This window comes from Coturnix japonica, chromosome 2 (assembly GCF_054131305.1).
Source record: "Coturnix japonica strain WE chromosome 2, WE-NBRP24, whole genome shotgun sequence".
NCBI lineage: Eukaryota > Metazoa > Chordata > Aves > Galliformes > Phasianidae > Coturnix > Coturnix japonica.
This window is the reverse complement of record NC_140664.1, coordinates 28,902,133-28,927,726: the sequence shown is the minus strand read 5'-3', so window position 1 is coordinate 28,927,726 and position 25,594 is coordinate 28,902,133. Positions and strand designations below refer to the sequence as shown.

Genomic DNA, 25,594 nt, shown 5'->3' with positions numbered 1-25,594 from the left:
TTTTATCAATTAGAACTTACTTACATACTAAATGCCTACTCAGATTTTGGTAGGCAAAACCAGAACAGAACTTCAGTTTTATAATCAAACATCTCCAATTATAGCTAGTGTGGATTTATGCCGCAGATTTCAAAGGTATCAATGAATCTGGCTAGTGAAAAAAATACTCCAAAGGCTTCCTGAATATTAACAGATATCATCTCCCATTAGACATCAAGCTGCTGTCCACCATAGCAAGTACAGCATAACAGGCAAGAACAGTGATAACTTCTCCCCATCGCTATTTTACCATGTAAGAATGAAAAGTCTTAAAGATGACATAAGGCAGTTGGATGAGAAATAACTTTTCCTACTGAAAAGAGTGTCATCCAAAGAAATGTTTAGGCTCAAGTTTTACTAATCAGCAGCACATCTTCCCATCGTTCTTGAGGACTGGTCAAGTTTTGTACAGTATGAATCGATTTCTGGTAGCTGCCTTGCTTTAAAATCAACTAGGATTGTAACTGTTCCTTACATGAAGAGCTGATGTATATTCAATGGTTAAAGAAGTTGTATGAATTCAAAAGCAAACTACAGAACACTGTAACTATATGCAGACATAACTAGTTTATTACCACTGTTTTTGAAGCAAATATACTCAGATACTTGAACACAGTTTAATTCATGTTTATTTCCACGTTTGGTCTATTACTGTATATTACATAATGTACTGAATATCCAGCAAACAAACAGCAAAACGAGAGTGTAGATTAAAGAAACAAAGTCAGTTTTTATATCAGGAAGGCCAAAATCACACTAGCAGTATAAGGACAGTAAGTGGTAAATTACTAGTATTCAGCATGTCATTCTACCACTTCTATATGCATGCAAGTTCAAAAGATCCCTCTGCATATAGTTATCCAGAACATAAAATTATTCTCATCCTACACTGCATCTTTGTAACCTTATTTGTTACGTTTCAGGTCTGATCCTGCAGTCCTTACTCAGCAAAGCATCTGAAGGATCAGTCAAACTAGTCTTTTACTCCCGCTGTAGTCTACATAAAGCCCATTGGCTCTCTCAAAACATCTGATGAATTGCAATTTGAACTTCTAAAAATTCTAAAATTCTAAAAAGTAATTGTAACAATAAAAAAAACCACATAACTACACAGATAACTAATTGCATTAGGGCCAAATCCAGGAACTGACCTAGTTAGAAGCCACAAGAATTCTAAGGACAGCCAGGTTGACACCTGTTGAGTTAGGCACTTTCCTCATAGGTCAGCCTCTTTTGGGATCACAGTTCAAGATGTAGACATCTTAAATCTCCTTAAATACTGCTTTGAGCACCTACATCCTTTTTTTGGATCTGGCCTTGTTTTCTTACTTGAATAAATACTGGTTCACATTGATATTATGGACAGGCATTGAGAGAATTGACCCTAAAGAAAAACAAAATGTTAATATAACACGATATCACAGAGAAGTCTACAAGAAGCTGCTGCTCTTTTCTGTGCTTGGGTTAGGCACATTTGATTTAACAGCTTTTAACACTGTATCCCATTTACTGTTCCTATGTTCTAACTGCCTTTTCCTAAATTTGTGCTGAAATAAATCATTGCTGTCTTCATCCTCAGCCTCTGACACAATCTCCATTTTTTGTATAATCAGTTTAATGAGGTCGTGTTGCTTTTCCAACAGTGTTGATATATCTTTGAGCCTAAAAGGAGAGAAACAACAAGAAGAAACAGAAGTTGAAAAGCACGCATAAAGTAAGTTTTGCCATTTGGTTTCAAAGTACAGATATCAATAGTCCTCAACCTCACACTTCTCCTAACAAAGAATTTTATTTGGGGTACATTGAAGTTTTCAAGCTGTGCTACTTCTCCAGGTTTTAAGAAATAAGATTAAAGAACAAATTTCTGGTTCTTGAGAAAAAATGCCTTACTACATATTTAACGTAAGAACAACCTCACTCTCAAATAAAGTAAAATTCTAAACATTTCCATTTGTAGTTTTGACTTAAGTGTCTGGAAAGGAATAAGGACCAGATTTGCAACAGCAATTTAGCACTCAGTCATCTGATGATCTTCACAACTACTTTAGCAGTATATGGGACAAACTTACTGATTTCTTTAGAATCACAAACTGGCTAAAGTTGGAAGAGACCTTAAAGACAACCAAGCTCCAACCGCCAGCTGTAAGCAGCGCTGCCGCCCACTAGATCAGGTTGCCCAGGGCCCCATCCAACCTGGCCTTGAATGCCTCTGGTGCTACCCAATTGCTACCCAAAGCACAACTGATACAAAGAGCATCAGTTAGCAGGCATACAGAACACATTATCTTTTAAGAAAAAAATGGAAGAAATAGTAAATGTGTCCAGAAACTGTCTTCATGATATTATGAAGCAGGCTTTTTCTGAAAATCTACTCTTCACAATGCCTAGACTTACGAAATGGCAGCACAAATACAGATTTGCAGTGATTGAAAGGGCTCTCTATGAAGAGCAGTTTGGGTCTTCCTTAGATACAGTTCTTTCTATGTGGTTATCAAACAAGTACAATAAGAATTAAAACAGTACAGCAATTAACTAGCGTTAATTAAAACAAAACAAACAGAAGTACAAGTGTGTATATACTCAGAGCTGACTGTGTCCATCTGCAGAGGGAACTGAGTGCCATTTTGAATGCTGACAATAAAAACATACCAGTAACATAACAGAACAAAATTTTCAGAGAAGGAAATGCAACTTTCTGTAATGAAATAGCCATGAGTTATTCCATTCAAAAAATGTCTGATTAGATAGATTTTCCTAGCTTTACATTCACAGAAGGCTTTTCTGAAAGTGTTCCTATGGCTATATTGGTAAGATGAGTAAGAACAGTACAGTACAGAGGACTTCTTCCAACCTTCTAGGAAACAGATGATTTGTTTGGAGGAGAATGTGGACAGCAATCCATTTTGGGGGAAACAATCTGAAGCAGATTTACCACCTGACCACTGCAAAGTCTGTTAGCGATTGTGTGTATCTGCAAACCAGTTGGAATTACACTAATTGTGAGTTTAAAGTAACTCTGGAAAACCTCCATACATAAACCTCTAATTCAGAAATGAGCGTGCCTTTTCCTTATATATATATATGCAGTTCACTGCAAGGGGAAAACAAGCCCGTCCTCTTTCTCTGCCATGGGATAAGCATATTTCTTTAACACAGATGTCTTTTGAAAGTAAATACATTACAGAATATGAAGTTACCATACCAGTGAAGTTTAATAAAGGACAAAAGGTAAATTAAATTTCATTTTGTGGGTTAAGTATTGATCTTTAGAATGCTGTTTTAAAACAGCGATTCCTTTGTAATACAGGGCTCTACTTACTGCTAGAATAATAAGACAATATATACCTGTATTTCTGCTTCAGAACTTCCAGTTCTAATGTTGTATCAGTGCTCTGTGCATCTGTGGTAGAGTCCTCAAACCCAAAGCAATACTGGAACACACTCTAAATAAAACATAGTGTCAAAATGAATTAATAATAATAATTCCAAATGGGTGAACAGTAACAGACTCAACATACTCTTAATGTTAGAAGTAGTTTCAGGTATAAAGTTAGTTTTAGAATATTAAACATTCCTATTGCCAAATACACTTAATCAGAAAATTCAGTCTACCAACAGCAGATGAAATTAAAAGTAGAGAGACAGATAAAAAGCAGCCAAAAGTGAGTACTTACATTTTCAGTCTGAATAACTTCTGTAACTTCTCCTGACTAATAACATCACCCAACACTGAGAATTCAAGGCACTAATTATAGCTGAGTAAATTAGGTTGCACTCAAACATTGATTAGTCATTTTAAGATCAGACATGCTATCATTAATTTCAATTAATGATCAAATCTTATTAATGCAAAATTGTCAGCAATCTGTGTACAAACCAAGTTAAATCACACCACGTTTTACTATAAAATCTAGAGTCAAATATTCACAATCTTACCATAAATCCACAGTATCTTGGTCTGTTAGGATAAACTGTGATTGATTCCTGGTCCACTCGACTAAGGAACCAAAATGGCAGCTTCTTCTCTAAGTTTGTGTGAAGATTAACCTAAACATTATTTTGCAATTAGAATATTTCCTTAAGATAGCTACACATAATAACATAAAAATAACCAATATGTCAGTATATTTAAATCACGAGTCATCATGTCTCAGAGGACATGTACACAGCACACTATGGTACAATAATTGATCCTCGCAGTCCAGACACTAGATACCATGTAGTCAAAGCAGTATATAGTTTTCCACAGAGTAATTATTCCACACAGCTATGCACTCTTAAAACTAAAATAGTTTTAGATCTGAGTTAACTCATGTGTAATGACTGGAACATTTCATTACTCTACGGGTTGCAGTATAGAATTACAGAGCAGAAATGCTCAAAGACCGAATACTTTAAAAAGCCAATGATTTTGAGACTAAATAATGATGAGAGTGATCTTTCCCTTTAACCGTGCTATACCTTTTTCCTAGGTTATGACGGAGAATGTACAGATTAAGAAGCCAAAGGAATCACTGTAAGGAAAATACTCTGAATGTCTTCTCAGGAACTTTCCTACATGCACAGTCCCTAGGTTTTCTCTAAAACTCTCTGGAAAAAGCAGTCAGAAGGGAACGTGTACAAAGCCACTGCTCCCTGGGTGAATGTTATGAATGGTCAGTTCTCAAAATACAGACTTCCAGCAGAAGCATGCAGGGAGTTTCTGAGAATATCTTGTGAGAAGTGATATTTGTTCTCTGTTTGACAGGTCTATACTCTGTGTATTTCTACATGTGAAAAATCAAGCTTCATAGACAGTTTACAACAACGAAAAGAAAAAATTTGAAAACTATATGCCAAATCTACTGTTCCTTAAGAAATAAAAAAAAAAAAGAAGAAGAAGAAGAAAACTATATAGGTTATTAAATTCTTCTGGTTTCAGTGCAACTTCTACTAGGTGTTTAAATAGATTAAGGTATCTAAAAACACTTAGAAATATTACTAAGATCCTTAGTTATAACTGGCATTGCAGATTATGTTCTCAGTATACAAAAGCAGACAATTGAAAATAAGAGTTAGGATAAGATGCCCATATTCAAATTTTCTTGAAAGAGATGTTATGTTGTTAGTTAGTGATGATGATGATAAATTAGCTAATTATCTGTATGGTTTCCTAGCAGTGCTAATTCCTCCAGTTGTGTTTTTGTGGTATGCTGCTTACCTGCATTGCAATCCTTTTGAGAGCAGCATACTTTTGCACTTCAGCTATGTCCCCAACAGCCAAACCAATCTGAAAATACAACATAGTATCAAAGATCCAAGAAACATTTTTACTGTGGGTTTTTTATTTTCCTTTGTAATCTGATCTGTGCTTTCAATTGCAACTGTTACATTTAAATACAAAATGACTCTAAAGTTTAACCTGTTACACTTGAATCTGGAAACATCGCTCCTCTGTGACTACTTGGAAAATAGGTATCAAGAATAATAGTAAGCTTTTTCACTTCCAAATACCTGCATAGTAGTAACGAAAAGAAACCTAGAAGAATTGTTAAGAATAAAATCCCTTATTTTGTGATTCATGATTTTTATTTATTTATTTATTTGTTTGTTTGTTTGCTTATTTATTTATTTATTTATTGTGAAGTAGAATGTATCTTGACTTCTGATTGAACTACATGGTGACAGTAATCTAAAAACAAACCAAAACAAACCAAAACCCCAAAGATAGCCCTCAGCTGACTTGCTGAGTTTTATTGCTCAGCTCATGAGAAAAACCTGATTTCCTAAAAACAGTAATTGACGGTCAGTGAAATACGGCTGAAGATGATTTACTTGTTGTTTGCCTTTCTGACTATGAATTGGTTTTCTGATTCATTTTATTCACTACAGGCACATGAAGTAGCATATACTGCTGGCTGGCATGTGTGCAATGAAGATTTGAGATCTGTCTCTGAAAATAAATAAATAAATAAAATCACTGTTACTATTAGTTTATGATGGTAAAACAGAAGGAGAGATTAAACAATCAAGACAGTTTCTAGTTTATGGGGCAGGTATTTACCAAAGCACTTATTAAAATCATCCTTCCCCATTTGTCTCAGTAGAGAGAACATAATAACATACTGCAGCTTCAATCTGAACATGTGTTTTCTTCCTGCTGAAAAAAGAGGGGCAGCAATTGCATGAGTCACTCTCCAGCATGAAGTTAGAACAAAATCAGTGAACGTTGGTTCAGAGAACTAATCCCTAACATTTCTTCTTCTAATGTCAATGTAGAGTCAGATTGTAGCACAGACCAGAGGGACTGCTCCTCAGCAAACAAAAAACAGCTTCTTCTGACATTCATGCACTCTTCATATATGCAGAAGCTGTTTTTTTGACTCCTTGCAGAAACAGAAGGCTATGCTCCTGTCTATTCTAGAGCCAAACACAAGAAGTAAGGAAGACCCTGTTGCAGCTGGGGAAATTTCATCAGTTACTCATTTATACATACCTGAAGATACACACTGCAACAATTAAGGGAAAGGCAACTTTATGTCACTAAAAATATTTGTTTGTTACATTATGAATGAATGTTACACATCATTACTAAAGTAATTCTATATGTCAAAACTGTGTAAAAGTACACACACACATACAACCATGACTAACCACTTCTGTGCATTAAGAAGCAGTTTACTTACTAGCAAGTTCATAAGAAGGATTGGAATAAGCAAAGTAAATATAATCAGAACCGTGTAACTCAGGAATGGATATGGCAATTCACTGCTCAATAAAGGATCAAGGAATGCATCATGATAGTTTATGTCTCCCAGCATCATTGCAAATGTCTTCATTACAGAAAGCAGTGGTGTGCTATATGTTTGCTGAAAAAGAAGAAATGAAGAAATCAACAGAAACCCAAAAAACTATGAAATTTGTAAATAGTTTTGAAAATTCTTTATTTAAAGGTAACATCTAAAATGATAAAGAACTCAACTAACCTGTGAGCCCAAAAGGACAAAGAAGCTCAGTCCAAAGGCCAATATCAGGAAAAAGAAAACAACAGCGATCCGAATCAAAGTCCTCAGAATTTCCCAGAACATCACAACGTAAATGCCATAATTTTCAAATCTAGGCAATAAGTGAACCAAAAAAATGTAAGAAAAATTATATACTGAAGTTAGAACGCAATTTTAAGTCACTGAGTTTCCAGCGGTTTGTTCTCTGGCAAGCTTACCCCATTCTTGGCTTACACATCAACCAAATCTCAGAACACATGTCGTCACAAAGCAGACCAATCTAGTTTTTCCCCCAAACCTGAACTCAGGAATTTATGTTCTGTGCCAGATTCAAGGACCAGATGACTGTTTTATGCTAAAACAGTAGCACAAGTGAGAAAATCCCTTCACTAGTTTTCCCCCCTGAAATATTATGTGCACCTCTAAAAAGATAAGCTGAAAGTAAAGCAAACGTAATCTTAATATAAATAAAGGTGTTTTTATTTGGTACAGTTCTATTGAGGTCAGTATAGCTTAGGTTGCTTTGAGAAGAGATGGCCTAACTCAGAAAAATTATGTGTACAGTAACTGTAAAGTTCTAATATCTACAAACAAATTAACTATATTCAGGGAAGGATAACATTTGATTTATAGTAAGAAAGATGGTTGAGCACTCAAGGAATTTGATTTTGAGTGCTTAGGTTCAATATCCATTTTGCCCACAGGACACAGCAAAGGACAGAAGATAAGCCCACTGATTAGTCATCTAAGCTCAGACACGTGTACAACAATGTTTGTCTACAAAGGCAATGTCATATGGAGATAATATCTTTATGACATTGCTTTGGCTGACAAACCTTATCCTTAAATATATCAACTACAGTGAAATGCTACTGAAATTAATCAACAAATAAACAGAGTCAATGTCAACTCACAAGATTATTTCATCTAACATGATACTTTTATAGAGCATTAGGATGAAGACAACTGGGATGTGCTACTTACTCTATAAACTGCTAAGAGAAAATATCTTCACTCAAGTTATATAACTATAGTTTGTTCTCCTTTTGCCTCCTGTGATTTACATCCTTCTTTTGCAGCAGTATTTATGTGAGGGGTGGGGGGAAGTCAATTATTTTTGTCTGATTTTTTTTTCTTATGTGCAATTCTAGACATTCTTTAAACAAATACACAATTACTACACATCAAAATACATTTTCTTATTTCTTTTCTTGTCATCATCACACTCCGTGATGCTTCTCATGAAAAACACAAAAAATTACAGCTTATCAGGTGAAAAAACAACAACAGATCATGAGATCCTAATCTAGAAACTTGCATAGCTTAAATAAATAAATAATAGGACTAACACAACCAGTTATGCTCTATGGTATGTAAACTATCTGGAAATATTGAAAGTATTTATCACAGAGCATGTAAATAATCGTTACCGCTGAAGATAAATCAAGAAGTTCATCCAAGACAAGTATACAGCAATTGCTCCACATTCCCACTGCAAATGAGCTGGTGTGTTAATAAATAAAGAAGACACGAAAATTATGCTGGTACTATAAATTGTCCAGTCCAGTAGATTGGAGTAATCCAACAAATATTTCAATTTCTGGGATTTAAGAGAGACAGATACATATTTACAAGACATTCATCATTAAGTGACTGAATTAAATAACACTATTTAAATGTTCTTCATGCTTTAATTTTATTTGTAGGAATAAATTATATTTTCCTTGTAATCAGAGAAAAGTCAGATGTATTTTAATATCAAATAAAGTGCCATGCACACTGTGATTAGTGCTGTGAATCTACTTCTGTATATATTTACCTGCTGAATGAGTTGAAATATTTCTTTGCAAATTCCCAGTAAACTCATAATTAAAACTAGACACATACACACTCTTGTGAAGTATGAGTCCTGAAATAAAGAAACAGAGCACAAAGCAAAGCAGAAATTATTAAATGAACAATGTTTATTTTAGCTCTGCCTGCCTTATATCTCATTCTGTTAAGACAGTATTAAGTTTATTTGAAGCAAGCTAACAGGCTATGCTTCTGTTTTACTAATGTTTGTTGTGAAATTCACGTCAATTACATTGTTTTTAAGTAATACAAACCAAATAAGAAAGCTTGAGCATTCCTATGCTAAGCAGTTTTTGACCATGGGGCAATCTACACTGCACCTGGAATGATGGCTGCTGATGCTAGCAGCCTGTCCCTGAGGGGTAAGAGGGTATTAGCTGAAGAATTAGCGGGACTCATTGATAGGTCTTTAAACTAGGAACGAAGGGGGAAGGGGGCAAAATAAGGGCTACTGGGGTTGAACGGTGCATTCGAGGGATTGTACCAAACTCTGTGGGCAAAGATTGCAGAGTGCAAAAGGAGGGAGTAGGGCAGGGGGATGCTGGGGATGCCACTGTTCTAGTGGATCCTGGATCGCTTATGAAGGTGGTGAGACGGACAGCCCAGCTGAAGTGCCTTTATACTAATGCACGGAGCCTGAGTAACAAGCATGAGGAACTGGAAACTGTGATGCACTCTGAAAATTATGACATTGTTGCTATCACAGAAACATGGTGGGATGACTCCCACAATTGGGATACTACCATCGATGGCTATAGGCTCTTTAGGAGAGATAGGCGAGGTAGGAAGGGTGGGGGAGTCGCCCTTTATGTCAGAGATTGGATAAACTGTGAGGAACTCCCCATGAGAAACAGTCAAGAACAGGTTGAGAGCCTGTGGGTTAGGATTAGAGATGGGACTAATAAAGGTCAGCTGGTATTAGGGGTATACTACAGGCCACCTGATCAAGGGGAGGCTGCTGATGAGGCTTTCTTGCTCCAGATGCGTGAGGCGTCTGGCTCACGGGCTCTTGTCCTGGTGGGGGACTTCAACCATCCTGACATCTGTTGGGAAAACCACACGGCGAGCTGCAAGAGCTCCAGAAGGCTCTTGGAATCCATTGATGATAGCTTTCTGGTTCAGGTATTGGACAGACTGACCAGAGGTCAAGCGTTGCTGGACCTGCTGCTCACCAACGCTGAGGAGATCATCAAAGGCGTCAAGGTTGGAGGCTGCCTGGGCTCCAGCGATCATGCCTTGGTTCAGTTTGTGATCTCAAGCGATGTGGGCCTGGCAAAGAGCAGGACCAGGATGCTCAACTTTAGAAGAGCAGACTTCAAGCTACTCAATGGAATGCTGGCCAAGATCCCCTGGCGCGCTGCCCTCAAAGATAAGGACGTTGAGGAGAGCTGGCTACTGTTCAAGGATGCCCTCCTGGCAGCACAAGAGGTCTCCATTCCCCTGATTAAGAAAGTGGGCAGGAGAGGTAGAAAACCGGCATGGCTCAGCAAGGACCTGCTAAGAGAACTGAGAGTGAAGAAAGGGGTGTACAAGCTCTGGAAACAAGGCTGTGTCACCCGGGAAGAATACAGGGATGCCGTCCGAACTTGCAGATGTGGGATCAGGAAAGCCAAGGCGCAGGCAGAACTGAACTTGGCGAGGGATGTGAAAAACAACAAGAAAACCTTCTACAGGTACATTGGCCAGAAGAGACAGGCCAAAATGGGCGTGCCTACTCTGGTAAATTTAAAAGGAGAAATGGCTTCAACAGATGAAGAGAAAGCTGAGGTGCTGAATGAGTTCTTCACCTCGGTCTTCACTGGTGGCCAGGATTCTAGTCTTTTTCACGTCCCTAAGTCTTGCACCCCCATACCTCCATGTGGGGACCAAGGAGGTAAATCCCTCCCCACTGTAAGGGTAGAGCAAGTCCGAGAGTGCCTCCTTAGACTGAATGAGTATAAGTCTATGGGGCCAGATGGCGTGCATCCCAGGGTCCTGAAGGAGCTGGCTGAGGTGGTTGCTGAGCCGCTCTCCATCATATTTGAGAAGTCGTGGCTGTCAGGTGAGGTCCCAGATGATTGGAGGAAGGGTCACGTCACTCCCATTTACAAGAAGGGGAGCAGGGACGACCCGGGTAACTACAGGCCGGTGAGTCTCACCTCTGTGCCTGGGAAGATTATGGAACAGATCCTCCTGGACAACATGCTTGATCACATAAAGAACGAGCATGTGATCCGAGACAGCCAGCATGGCTTCACCAGGGGAAGGTCATGCTTAACTAATCTTGTGGCCTTCTATGATGGAGTGACGGCGTTGGTGGATGAAGGGAAGGCGACCGATGTCATTTACCTGGACCTGAGCAAGGCCTTTGACATGGTCCCCCATCACATCCTCATCTCCAAATTGGAGGGAGGTGGATTTGATGGGTGGACAACTAGATGGATAAGCAATTGGTTGAAAGGCCGCAGACAGAGGGTGGTGGTCAATGGCTCTATGTCCAGGTGGAGGCCGGTAACGAGCGGCGTCCCTCAAGGGTCTGTCTTGGGACCGGTGCTCTTTAACATCTTTATTAATGACATCGATGAGGGAATGGAGTGCACCCTTAGCAAGTTTGCTGACGACACCAAGCTGAGTGGTGCAGTCGATACGGTGGAGGGAACAGATGCCATTCAGAGGGACCTTGACAGGCTGGAAAGCTGGGCTCGGGTGAACCTAATGAGGTTCAACACGGCAAAGTGCAAGGTTTTGCACTTGGGCCGGAAGAACCCCAGGCACCTGTACAGGCTGGGAGGAGTTGTCCTTGAGAGCAGCTCGGCTGAAAAAGACCTAGGGGTCCTGATAGATGAGAAACTTAACATGAGCCAGCAGTGCGCTCTGGCAGCCCGGAAAGCAAATGGGATCCTGGGCTCCATCAGGAGAGGGGTGGTCAGCAGGGATAGGGAGGTGATCGTCCCTCTCTACTCTGCTCTTGTGAGGCCCCATCTGGAGTACTGTGTCCAGGTGTGGAGCCCTCAGTACAAAAAAGATATGGAGATTTTGGAAAGGGTCCAGAGGAGGGCCACAAAGATGATCAGGGGGCTGGAGCACCTCCCCTATGAGGACAGGCTGAGGGAGTTGGGTTTGTTCAGCCTGGAGAAGAGAAGGTTGCGAGGTGACCTCATTGCAGCCTTTCAATACCTGAAGGGAACTTACTCCCAGGAGGGGAGTAAACTCTTCAAAAGGGCTGATAATAGCAGGACTAGGGGAAATGGTTTTAAGTTGAAGGAGGGAAGATTTAGGTTGGATGTTAGGGGAAAGTTCTTTACTAGAAGGGTGGTTAGGTCCTGGAACAGGCTGCCCAGTGAGGTTGTGGATGCCCCGTCCTTGGAGGTGTTCAAGACCAGGTTGGACAGGGCCCTGGGCAACCTGATCTAGTAAATGTGTATGTTTGGTGGCCCTGCTAGGCAGGGGGGTTGGAACTACATGATCCTTGAGGTCCCTTCCAACCCGGGTAATTCTGTGATTCTGTGATTCTGTGATTCAGTTTCTGTTAACCATTTCAACTGTTGTGAATGGAATTGCTGTATTTAGGCAACATTTTCAGTATGTTTTGCCTCTATATAAGCATAAATTCTGCAGTTCATAACTTAACTATCACACTGGAGCATAAGGAATGGCAACTGAAATCTTTACAAGGTGCTGAAATTGGAGTCCTGACACCCTTACGTGGCTGTTCCCTTTGATGTCTCTATTTACAACCAGTATAGGCAAGGAATTTTATTGTGAGATGCCTTATACTGGCATAGAAAACAACAGTGAATTCTGTATTTGATAAATTGTAAAGCTGATTCCCCTCATGCCAGTTTTCTGCACATCTTTAACCTGAGGTAAGAGTCATAGAATGGCATGGGTTGAAAGGCACCTTAAAGATCAGCTAGTTCCAGTTACCCTCCTTGCTGTAGGCAGAGCTGCCCCAAACTAGACCAGCCTGTCCAGGGCCCCATCCAGCCTGGTCTGGAACACCTCCAGGGATGGAGTTTCCACAGCTTCTCTGGGCAAACTGTTCCAGTGCTTCATCATACTCTGTGTAGAGATTTCCTCCTAATACCTAATCTAAATCTCCCTTTTAACATTTAAAACCATTTCCCCTTGTCCTATTATTATTATCTTGTGAAAATCAGTTTCCTTCCTGTTTATAAGCTCCCTTTAAGTATTAGAAGGCAACAAGAAGAACCTCCCCTGAAGTAATACATAAAACAGGCAAATAAAGCTGTATTTGAATAGGCAAAAAGACTTTACAGTTGACAAATATTTCTGTGTCAAAATTTAAAAAAAAAAGCAAACTTTGTTTATTTTGTCTGAAAAATAAAAATATATGAGAAGTTGAAAAATTCAGCGTTATCTATCTCTTTATTCTTAAATACATGTTATTCCTTTTTCTTCAACTTTAAACGAACACTCACTTCATGGAAGAAACTGTAATAGTCACACCAGGTACTAAGTTTTTAGAAAAGACACTGAAAATAAGAAATCATAACTAAAATTTATCATCAAAAGTAACTGCTGATCAGATAAAACACTTCAATTCTATGTAGAGTTGATAATGAACAGTTCAAAATAATCATAACTTCTTCCTACAACCATTCTAAATGCATTGTAAAGAGGAAGAAAACTCAGTACCTCATACTCCAACGGTCTTGCTTCATAGATTTCTGTTCCATTTAAAGGTCTTCCTGGCTGTATGTGGGTGACCAGAAGAGTCAATGGTATCAAACCAAGAGAATAAATGCCTAAATTCATTAGATGTGCTCGAAAACCATAAGCCATCCTTAAAAGTAAAAAATGCTCCATGTTAAAACACTTAATAAATTTAGAAGGGCATGCATTTAAATTTAATAGCCAAGAATGTTTTCATTATTGGTATATTTTCAAACATTTCTTTGTGATCCGTGTTCACTGAGGTTTGTGTGAACTCTAGCAGGCATTCCAAAATATAATTTCTTTTTGACTTTATACTATTAAATATTTTAAAAAATGTGTGGAAGCAAAGACAGCGGCTGCTTCTTCCATATATATCAAAGAATCACTACTAAACTCTAAATTATATTTTACATAAAAATTAACATATTCTAGATACATTTATGAGTGCTGTATATAAAAGACATTGGTGCCATTCATGCCATAGCAGTATTCGTCTTTTACCAGCAGCTCTAAGGTACAACAATCTTCATCCTGACGTGTGATATTGTTTTTTATATACATTAAAATACACGTACCACTTCATTAGCAAATACTCTTTGCACACGGGATGACTGAGTAGCTCCATACGATTGTGCCGTACCATGGCCTACAAAACAAGAAAGTACCAAGGATCAGATTTGTCTCTTCTAGCTAAGCAACATGCTCAAAAAACAGGCTAGCCAACCTTCTCAACTTGATTAACAGCATAATGAAAACTATAGTGTCTTAGTAAGGTACTGCAAAGTTCTTTTGTATACTCAAAACTATGATTCTGTCTTAGCCTACTGAGTCATCTGCTTACTCTTCTGCAGCTCTCAGTCTATTTCAAGCTTTAAAAACTGACACTACATAGGCAGACAAACCTGGAAGACTAATTAATTATCTATGCTTTTAGGAGTAAACATTTTGCTAGCCATAGATGTGAAATGACCAAGATTTTCTAGCTACATTTAACTAGAAAGTAATTTCTTTATTATTAAAAACTACACCAAATCTAATTGCCAGCAGTAAGCCTAAAAAAGAAATCAAAAGAAGCCAGCAAGATCAGTCTATAATGTTTTCAGGAAGGGGAAAATAAATAAATAAATAAAAATTAAAATAGACTGGCTATGTGTGAGAACAGCAAAACTTGTTTTAGGCACAGAAATTTTTCACAATCAACGCATGGAAACAGTCAACCCTGTCAGCTTTTTCTATGCCTTTTCTTCCAGCTCATAGTCCTTATGATTGGATCATGGTCTTATTTAACATGCTGTCTGCCTGTTTCAACACACTGTCTTGAAACATTCATAGCTATTTACATAAACTAATCCTGAGAGAATTGCTATGTATTACGTAGACTATATGATCTTGAACCCATACTTCATTCCAAGATACTTTAAATGTACATAGGTAGAGAATTTGGAGAAGGGATGTTATGATAAAATATAACAAACCCTCATTTATCTCAAAGAAGGCACCATGGAATTATGTCAGAATAAAATAAAATACTTACATTTAAAATGGCCAGTGGTTCATAGAAAATATCTTCAGCTTCCTTTAATTTCTTGTTAAGTGTCAGGGGACATTGAAGATATCTGAAGTTGTATTCAATCTGAACAACAAAGGTTAGATAATATGCCGAATTTTAAAAAGCTTATCCTGAGAGAAAAGAAAAAGTCTATCATATCATAGTGTTTGTAAAGCTGATGTTTACTAATTGTTGGTCAGTCTGCCTGTGAACATGACATCGAAACAAATATGGCTGCAACATAATTATATTAAATCTTTTATATTGCAATAGAAAAAACACTAAAAATATCATTCATGTAACTAGAGTTTGCTTTAATGATGACTTCAAAGAAAAGCCCAAAGATCAGCCATTTGTGTTTTCTGGCAAGATCTGATATTTATCTACAGGCACGCCATGTCAATATCATACCAAGTTCACAAACATTAAGAAATTTGTAGTGATTTCTTCCCAAGCTTTCATGTATAAATATGTATTTCTTCCAGCATCAAACAGTAAAGAGAACTGAATTACTGGATTTGTAGAGAATAACACATACAAACATTTGAATACTGCTAGAATCTGATGAAGGGACTTTAAGGTCTTCCACAAATTGAGGTGAGTTTTTTTGTGAATGAATTTTCAATGCAGTTATTGGTGAGTAACTGTTGAATTATTCGTGAACCAAGTTAAAGCAGTTTCAATTTATACCAGGATGCTTACGTAGCTACGGAAAATACTGAAGAGGTATTAAGTTTACATCCAGCACTACTAGTAAAAAGTCAGGTTGATGGTTTTCTAACTTAATATTTATCCAGATAATATTCTGTGCTAACACATTGTCGGGGACACTGTGATATATTTGACTCTAAGTTCATAAAATGTGCTGCTTTCATACATTTTTTTCATCCACTTACATAGAAGTCTCGACTTGTCTTTTCCTCTGAAGATTCAATTATGCAGTTGTCCAAAACCAGCTTTGAAGATGAACAGAACCATGAATAAAGGTGATACAGATAACACACATCAATATGAACAGAAAGTTTGGGCATGAAGAAATAGGCATTCAGACACAGCAATCCTCTAATAGAAGTGATGATTCAGTCAGGTTTTACAGGGTGTTATACATACAGAAAATTCCAAAGTTCACATATAGTAGTTCAATAATGAAATTATGCATTTTACAAGGCTGTATGTTAGCTTAGAGGTATAAAATGAAAAGCATTTTTGAATATATACATAACAAGCAATTTTAATTAAAAAATTAAAATTCTCTATCTTGATTTAAGAGTTAACTCAGAAGGCAAAATTACCTCAAATAGCTTTGGAACCAATTCTCTTCTAACTTCCATCATTTTTATCTTTTAAAATATATATGCTATATGTAATACACAGCAAGGCTGCTTTTATCACTCCACTTTCTCAGGAAACTAAGATCTTATTTCTATTTCTAAAGAAACTCAAGAGACCAGACATGTCTGAAACTATCACTAAAACACAAGTACATCAACTTATGAATTTATGTTTTTTTTTCTTATTTTATAATAATCAATGTTATTGAGGACAGCACTAGAAAAACAATGGTGATTGATGCAAAGTAACTGAGTTTTTTTTGTGCAGCTGTGTCTTTAAAATGAGCAGCAAACTTACTTTAAATGAATCAGGAAGATACTCGATCATTTCCAGCAAAGGGCATTTATTGGCACTAGAATAGTGAGAGAATGTCAGAACAGCTTCTTCCCATCTACAAAAATAAGTTAAAATTAAGAGGAATTAGTTGCTTCTTTTTTAAATTAAGCTTGTTTGAGATTATTTGAGTTTTATTTTAGATATCATCTTGCAAATCACAGTGTGTAATTTTTATATACCACCAAGTGGAAATTCAGCTGTAACTGAGTAACACTCTAGATGCTTCATTGAGAATGATTCATATTTATTCCTGTTATCAATTAAACAAAAATGTGTCAACTATGCTAAGACCTCTCAAGAATAAGTGTCTTTCTTCATACTCCATAGGGAACTTAACTAAAGCTGGAATCCTGGATTGCAAGATGAGCTGAATACTAATAAATACTGCAACATACTGGCAGTGTTCCTTCAGCACTTACCAAAAGATTTGCTCATCAATCAACAGTGAAATGTTTTGGTCTTGAAACAGTACTCGATAATATTCTAATGTAGAGTACTCTACACTGTAGTTGAACTGCCACATTTTTAAATATTTGTAACATATGTGAAACAATGATTTTGAAATCATTCCCTTGAATGGTGTCAGTCTTATCTTTTGATTAAAAGTCTGAAGGTATTGTAACATTATGTGAAAGGGCTAAATTACATGCATATGCAGTGGGAAAACATGGGAAGGATTACTTAATTTAAATGTGCCTACACATGCTTTTCTGTTGGTTGCTTTCCTTTCCCTGAATCTGAATACTCAACCTAACATGAAAAAGAGCATGCCAAGTAACTTAACAAGATTTACTGATTCTCACAAGAGTATAAAACAATATCTGAAATTTCAAAATAAAAACTCATTAAACAGCCAGTTTTCAAAACTTAATCTCACATAAAACAAAACCAAAAACAATTACAAGTGGAAAAATAAATTCAAAAAGCATTTTCTGTGTATCTTACCTTTTGTGCAAAATGACAGCTGACACTACATCTTTCCTCCTGTTGTGTATTGCTTCATGGAAAAAAGAAGCTACTGCTTTGTTCAACAGAATTTTTGCACCATAGTCAAGAAGTAACCTTACTGCTTTTGCATGCCCTTCTTTTGCAGCTAGGTGCAAAGCTGTGTTCTGTGAAGAAAAGCAGGACAGTAATACAACAGTAGGGCACATTTTAAAAAAATGCACATATTTCCATCCTTCTTTCTCATACTGAAAAGCCACACGATGCTCTTAGTTACAAGTCCTGAATACTTTTAATGGCAAAATTAAATGGTAGAATATCGTTATAGAGATTATGATACAGACAAATTCTTTATTCTAAGTTTACAGTCACAACAGCATTAAATTAAAAGAGGAAACTCAGCTGTAGTTAATAAAGACCAATTCAGTGATACCTTTAATTTTTTTAGCTAACAAACAGTGAGGGACAGATAAGTAAAAATGATGGTATCTGTTCAATATTAGTGTGCAGAACAAGTAAATTTCACACAGGATGTTAACAAGTTTGATTTGATGTTTGACTTTTTTTAATCTGTATGATTTCTTTAAATTTAATTACCAATGCTTTTACTACATAACAAAAGTACCGATGTACTGTAAAGGGAGCAAGAGGTACAAGTCCAACATATTTTGTATTTTATGTATTCCGTTGATCTATTTATAATTTTCATTGTTTCTCACAATTAAGAACTAGATAATAATTTCATTAATAATAAGCTACTCTACATGATGAACAGTGATGAAATATATACTGACTTTATATAGGATATATGCAATAGTGCTACTAATCATATACCTCCAACATATGCTTTATAAGTAACAGGAGATGACAAATACCACTGCCCGGTGGTGCAGTGGTAGGAATGCCGCTTTGCAACACCGAGGCCCGGGTTCGAATCCCCTGTGGCGCAAGTGGTAGAAGTGCCGCTCTGCTACACAGGAGGCTCAAATCCCGGGGGTTGGACTCAATGATCTCTAAGGTCCCTTCCAACCCGCACGAGACTATGAGACTATGAGACTATGATACTATGATACTATGATACTATGATACTATGATACTATGATACTATGATACTATGAAATTATGTGAACACATACCCCTTCTTCATCCACTTTGTCAGTACACTTCACATTAGTATCCAGTATTATCTGCATTGTGCGAGTGTATCCTCCGAAGGCAGCATGATGCAGGGCTGTCCAGCCTTTATAGTCACTTACATGTAGAAGATATAAAAATAGTCATTATAAATGCAAAACTGCATCCCTTTCAAATAAATTCATTGCCCTGCCCTTTGACTCTCAACTACTGCACCAATGCATCAAACATTCAAGTCAGTAAAAGTATGCAGGTCTGACTTTTCTTCTCTCTCTCCTTTTTTTTATACATGCATGTACTGTACCCTTTTTAAAAATTATTATTATTATTTTTTAGATGTTTTTCTTAGAAAATGACTCAAGCACAAGATTCAGCTATTAATAGCTAGCAATAGACATGACATTGACCACGGCCATACTATGGAATCTTGCTTTTAATGACAGTGAATATAAAAAAGCACACAAATATATTCCAATGAGTATTACTTCATCTTAGTATAAAAAAAATTTGTTAAGCCTTTTATCACGCAGAATGTACCAGCTCATCCCAACAATTAATTCAGTTTTAATTCTAAATTAAGCCTAAATATATACATACAAAATTGTGTACATAAATACATACAATCATCACCTCTATTCTAGCTAAGCGGACTAGTCCAGCTAATGACACTGGAAATGATAAAATCATAGAATCATAGAATGGCCTGGATTGAAAAGGACCACAATGATCATCTAGATTCAACCCCCCTGCTATGTGCAGGGTCTCCAACCACCAGACCAGGCTGCCAAGAGCCACATCCAGCCTGGCCTCCAGGGATGTGGCAGTCAAGTTAGTGGAATCTCCACAGTCATAAATACTGGCACTATGACAGGCCTGCCTGCCATAGGATCTTTTCAGAAGTTATGCAGCCCTAGCTCCAAGGTGCAGCTGCAGTGCAGATTGTCACAGATTTGGAAGAAGAGGACATGAGAGTTATAACTCTACAAATTGTCCAGGTAACGGGGCTTTAAACTTTCTGTATCTTTGGATTCTGGCTTTATAGATTTGGGCTTGGAAATTAGAAATCCTATCCAGGTGAAGAGCTGCCAATGCCAAGAGACCTGAGGATCTATGACCTGAAATCAGTACTTAAAGTACAAGAGAAGTTGCCTGGGACCACCAGTCCTAAGAATCCTCACACAAACCTCTAATCAAACATGACAACAGTGAAGCTGACATGATTATTAATAAAACATTTTTTTCCCTTAAAAATTCTAACATTCTTTCCTCAGCTGGACTTAGATAAACCTCAGTTTTGTCTGCACTAAAACCTCTGGCTAATAGCTAGACATGATTCTATGTGTAAGGCAGATGTAGGTACAAACACCTTAGTTTTACAACTACTGTCTATATAGGTGTATTTTTTATATTTGTATGTTTATATTTGTAAATATTATTTATCATATGCACTAAGTATTTATTTATATATATTGTATTTACATTTGTATTGTATTAGCTTCCTAGCCAATGGACAAAAAAAAAATGTGATAGTTCTTTTTTACCTTAATGAATGGAAGCCTGAACACATACCAGAGAAAAAGGGCCCCTCTTTTCAGAAGAAACTGAACGACCTTCTCATGACCATTCTGGGCTGCCAGATGGAGGGGAGTCATTCCCTTCTTATCACCTTCATTCAAAAGCCTTGTGTCTTTCATATCCCTTATAAGTCGTTGGCATGTATTGATGCGGCCATAGCTTTGAAAGACAAACAAAGATATTAATGTCAAAGAAATACTGACGGTAAATGGCACTGATTCCACTGCCTAAGCTATACTAACCTGGCAGCAAAGTGTAATGGTGACTTCTTGTCTCTGCTCTTTGAATAAATGGAAACATTGAGGCTGAGTAAATTATTTACAGAGAGGGCCACACCTTGTCTGCATGCATAATGCAGTGGAGTGCATCCTTCGTTATCTTCGTCCACCACCAGATTTTTAATATTTTCCATCTGTTACCCCCAGAAAAAAAACAAAAGCATGGAATTATATCACTGATGTTCCACAGCTTCTAACAGTCTGTAACAATGGTATTAATATTTTTAAAGCACTATGTAAAAACAAAAAACAAATATAGAAAAGATAAATGTCGTAGCAATTAACATTTAATATCTGTTGATTTGTGGGTGACCATCTTTAAAAAGAATCAGTCTTCGGAGAACACAGCAACCTGTCAGTCTGTGCCCTTACTGGGCACAGAACAAACATCATATGGGAGATTTTTATTTGCTGCCATACTCATCGCTGTCAGCAGGCAGCTTGTACAGAAGCAAAGGTAGTCTATACAGTCCATACTGAGCAGCAAAACTTTCGACTGTCTGGAATCATCAGTTCTCTGTTCTACAATGTATTTTTTTACTCCTATTTCTCTCTTAATTCCCTGTTTTATTCCATACCCTAATGCTATCCTGTACATATTCCCTCTTAATGCAACTAAGAATCTCCTCTCACAGTCTCCTCCACTCACTGATTTATTATTATGATCAATAATTAGAAAATCAACATAGACAAACCAGAGTTATCACCCTATTTTAAGGCTGATTCTCTACATCTGCTGAAAAGGGAAGTTAAATCTACTTCCACTACCAATCCAAGTTGTTTACAAAGTCCCAAAAGACATCATAAAAGCTGTTTTCATGATTCACATATATTATTGCTCTGGAGGTTAACAAATGTAACTCTTTCAAGCACGCTTGGGTTCTAGCAATATGAGTTCACCTCAACAAAGCCAAATTCATAATTGAAATTCTTTTTAGAACTAAATCCAAGACTTCACTACAGTCCAGTAGCCCACAGAAAACTCCTGAAGAACATTCTGTAAGCTGTTTAAATCCTAGAGCTTGACTGAATATTAGTATGTCTCCTAGTTTCACTGCATGCAAGCTGGGAAAACAGAAATGAAAAGTTCTGTATTTCATTGCCTACCTCTTGAGCTATTCAATCCCCCAACAGCAAAATAATTTATGGGATTATGTTATTCCTTTGCCTGGCAATAAGAAAACTGTATTATTGGCTTTGAAATATTTTCATGAGAGATATGTACCTGTTCATACTATTTTCTGTGACACTTGGTAACTTAACAAACACCAGGAACTTCTACTAACATTTGAAAACAAAAAAGTAGTCGTTTTTTGCCTTTACGTTTCCTAGTGAGGGCAACCGAGAGAGATATAAATCAGTGCTTACTGTACCTGCAGAAATTTCTCATTCAGATGTTGTAATCCTCCAGGCTGTAACACCGTCAAGTGCAAGAAATTCCGACCAAGATGATCTTTTAATGATACGTTTGCTCCTAGATAAACATGGAAACAAATACCAGCAACTTCAAAACTGCTGGCCCCTGGCACTAACTGATGATGTTTAATGCAAAGGAACAAATGTTGCGAATAAATTTATAAAATAACAAATATTATTTCAAGTTAACATTATAAGATATCACTTCACTTGCAAATAAAAACCAGCTCAACACAACCAGAATACTCATCTTTACTTGGCACCGTGCATATGCACTTTATATTTCATCACAGCAGTAAGATTTAGGTGGGGCACTTATATTCAGATATACTGAGAATCCACAGATCAAGAGGCAATTTAAAGGTGCAGATAGATCATTTCTTCTAGTGTTGGGTTTACAGTCAATTCCCATTGTAATTATACAGTCTTAATAATTATTTACTATTTCCAAAGTCACAATAACTTTATCTGGCAAAACTATTTGAGTAATCGACAAAAAAAGAGATTACTTTTTTTGCAAGCATTACAAGCATCAGGAAATGGGATTTTTTTCCCCTCAGTTTTGGGGAAAAAAAAAAAAAGGAAAAAAAAAAAAAAAGCCTTATTAAAGAATTTAACCTTGTTATAACTTTAAAACCTTTATTACAAGGTTTACGAACAAAAATCAGTTTTGTTACTCTTAAAAAGAGGAAATACACTAGCAGTTAATAGCCTGCACACAAAAGGCACGGGAACTGAAAAATTTAAATATGACTGTGATTATATAAAATCTGATTTTTGGTGTGAAATGTGACTCTGTGTAAGTGACTAATTTATTACACAGTTCTGCTTGCTTTGTGAACTGCTAAGGAATGGGAGGATGTCATTAGGTTGAGGTTGGACTTCATGATCTTGAAGGTCTCTTCCAACCTGAGCAAATCTATGATGGAGTGCCAGTGTTACTTCTACCTTGAGAGGCATGAAAAATACCCTAAACGCTTTTCTACAACCTGTTCACACTATGTGGAAAAAGGTGAAATCACTTCCCTAATTCTTCCCTTAGCTTCAGGAAGGCAAGCTGTTAAACACAGTTACTCCTGGACTATATGCTGAAATACTGAATTAAAATTGTGGAGAAATTTGGATGTCAATTTTTGACACATACAAATCCTGTCAACAGATGTATATCATAAGTGCCCATATTCTTGTACCTTTTGAGAGCAGTAAATTCACAATTTTCCATGACGCACAAGAAGTGGCCAACAGAAGTGGAGATCGACCTTCTGTGTCAACACTATCAATATTTGCTCCCTACAACAAAGAATTTCAAGATTATAATCTTGCTGCCCTGTACATCATCACAGTATTAGTCATTCCTAGTAACTCCAGATTATTAAGTTCAAAAAACATATTATATCTTTATGCAAAAACAATGCTTTCAAAGTAACAGCCACAGCCTAGTCATCTGGTGTCTGTCTCTTCACATTTAGATACCAAAATAAGAGCTGCCTGCTTCTTGGTATGCTTCGCTTTCATCTTTTAGGTTACTCAGCCTTTCCTCATAAGGGAGATGCTCCAGGCCCTTCATCGTCTTTGTGGCCCTTTGTTGGACTCCTTCTGGGAGATCCCTGTCTTTCTTGAACTGGGTAGCCCAGAAATGGACGTAGAAAAATTTGGCCTTCTTCTTATGGAAGGACTGGAATGAGATAAGGCAATAAAGCCCAGTTTTGGTGGTTTTCTTTTGTTGTTACATGACACTTATAATCGCAGGAGATTGTGGTCACTATGGTCACAGTATCACTCTGGTCACATCAATAAAATGTTATGAGCATGAAAGTATCTATCGAAAAAATCCTGTCAACAAGGGAGCATGATGATGCAAGTAAATGAAATAGTGAGATATATATTTTATGATGTGGTAGATACTAGGTATTGAGTCAAATTGAATGAGGTGAACTAAGTATGCCAAAAAAATATTCTATTTCAAATGCTACCCATTAAAAAAATCAATTGGGGTTTTAATATTAACTGAAATCATCTTTGGGTCCATTCCTTACTTGAAAGATAATTAATAATAATCATGATCAATATTTACTTTCTAAGTTAATAAGACCTGCAATATATTATTAAGAAGCATGTAATAAATGCACGATGCTTAACCAACCAACAGTGAACAGGAAGCTTTCAATGTATGTTGATTAAATGTTCGAAGGTAAGACACACTGGACCCTTTTTGCAAGTCACCTTACTACAGGGTCAGACAAACTGAAAATCATCCTTATTTATCATGGGAACAAATAGAGATCTGTTTATCCAAGTGACTCACTGATTTCAGTGAATACAGTGGCACCAAATTCCAGCTAATAACAATCTTATTATCACAGTCCCTGCAGCTAACACCTTCCCTCAGCAAAATGAGTTCAGCAGTGTACATACTACATAACACAGTAGGGAGTAGCTTCCATGTTGACAAATACGTTTACAATATTTACAATACAGCTGAATCAACAATTTGTAAATTTAGTTTCTGAATTCCTTTTAATTTTATATGTATAAATTAATACTTCCTAGTTAAACATAAATGAAAGTACATATAAATATTACGAAAGAAATCTAAGTATCAGTATTTATTATCAGTTTAATATTTAGGTGTTTTTTTGTTTGGTTTGGTTTGGTTTTGTTTTTTTTTTTTTTCTGGAGAAAAGTAAGACAAGAGAAAAGAAAGAAGACAACTTAAAAAATGAAGCACAACATTTTTTACCAATACTGCTTATTTTGCTTAACTACTTTGACTAAGTGTTCTTTCAATCATTTACAAAGAGAAAATACCCATACAGTTGGATTCTCTGATTGGCATACTGACCTACAAGTAAAAAAACAGAATTGCTGTACTTTAAATGAAAAGAGCACATGCCTGGACAATTTTCTTCAGTGTAGATAACCTTACATTTTTTATCCAGAAGAGCTACACATAACACTGTGTGTGTTTACAATTATTTTTATTTTAGAACATGAAAAGTGCCAAAAATGAAATAAAGTCAATGTAATACATTGTGTTCTATACTAAAGCCAAAAGCCATTCTGAACTGTATTTTGCTATTCCTTCTGAACAGTAAAAATCACTCTACCTTTACTGTTACCCTCTCATACATATACAGCATAAGAGGTACCTAGTTATCTTACTAGGAGTTCAAGAAGCCTAAATTGCATGTGCTGCACTGCACTAACATGGACTGACCTATTTTGATTCATTCCCAGAAAGGGCAAATGTAAACAGCCCTAAAGCCTCAAAACCCTCATCATGGGCTATCAGAAAAGAGGCCAAAATAGTCAAAGTGACACTCAAAGCATCTAGATTTGTTCTCAAGAAAAAATGTGTTCTTATATGGGAAAGACATTCTCCTTTTATACTTAGTTACACAAACCGACACACGCAAGTAATACAGGCACAAGTTGTCAAGTAATAACTTCTGTAGACAGGTTGTTTTGTCAGCCAAGCTTAAGCAGTCAAATCT

General features: G+C 36.8%; 1 protein-coding gene across 1 annotated transcript in view; it reads right to left on the bottom strand.

Moving 5' to 3' along the window:
* Positions 1-587: 587 nt before the first annotated feature.
* TRPA1 (transient receptor potential cation channel subfamily A member 1) overlaps positions 588-25,594 on the bottom strand; it is a 39,567-nt gene continuing 14,560 nt past the window's right edge. The window contains exons 10-28 of the mRNA XM_032442756.2: positions 23,291-23,390; positions 22,058-22,158; positions 20,649-20,818; positions 20,401-20,565; positions 18,834-18,948; positions 17,698-17,864; positions 16,714-16,807; positions 15,981-16,040; positions 15,070-15,168; positions 14,111-14,181; positions 13,515-13,662; positions 8,842-8,931; positions 8,453-8,622; positions 7,005-7,134; positions 6,705-6,887; positions 5,240-5,308; positions 3,976-4,086; positions 3,385-3,482; positions 588-1,701 (exon numbers count right to left, since the gene is read on the bottom strand). Of these exons, the coding sequence (XP_032298647.1) occupies positions 1,470-1,701; positions 3,385-3,482; positions 3,976-4,086; positions 5,240-5,308; positions 6,705-6,887; positions 7,005-7,134; positions 8,453-8,622; positions 8,842-8,931; positions 13,515-13,662; positions 14,111-14,181; positions 15,070-15,168; positions 15,981-16,040; positions 16,714-16,807; positions 17,698-17,864; positions 18,834-18,948; positions 20,401-20,565; positions 20,649-20,818; positions 22,058-22,158; positions 23,291-23,390 (2,373 nt within the window). The 3' untranslated portion in view covers positions 588-1,469. The remainder of the gene's footprint in view (positions 1,702-3,384; positions 3,483-3,975; positions 4,087-5,239; positions 5,309-6,704; positions 6,888-7,004; positions 7,135-8,452; positions 8,623-8,841; positions 8,932-13,514; positions 13,663-14,110; positions 14,182-15,069; positions 15,169-15,980; positions 16,041-16,713; positions 16,808-17,697; positions 17,865-18,833; positions 18,949-20,400; positions 20,566-20,648; positions 20,819-22,057; positions 22,159-23,290; positions 23,391-25,594) is intronic.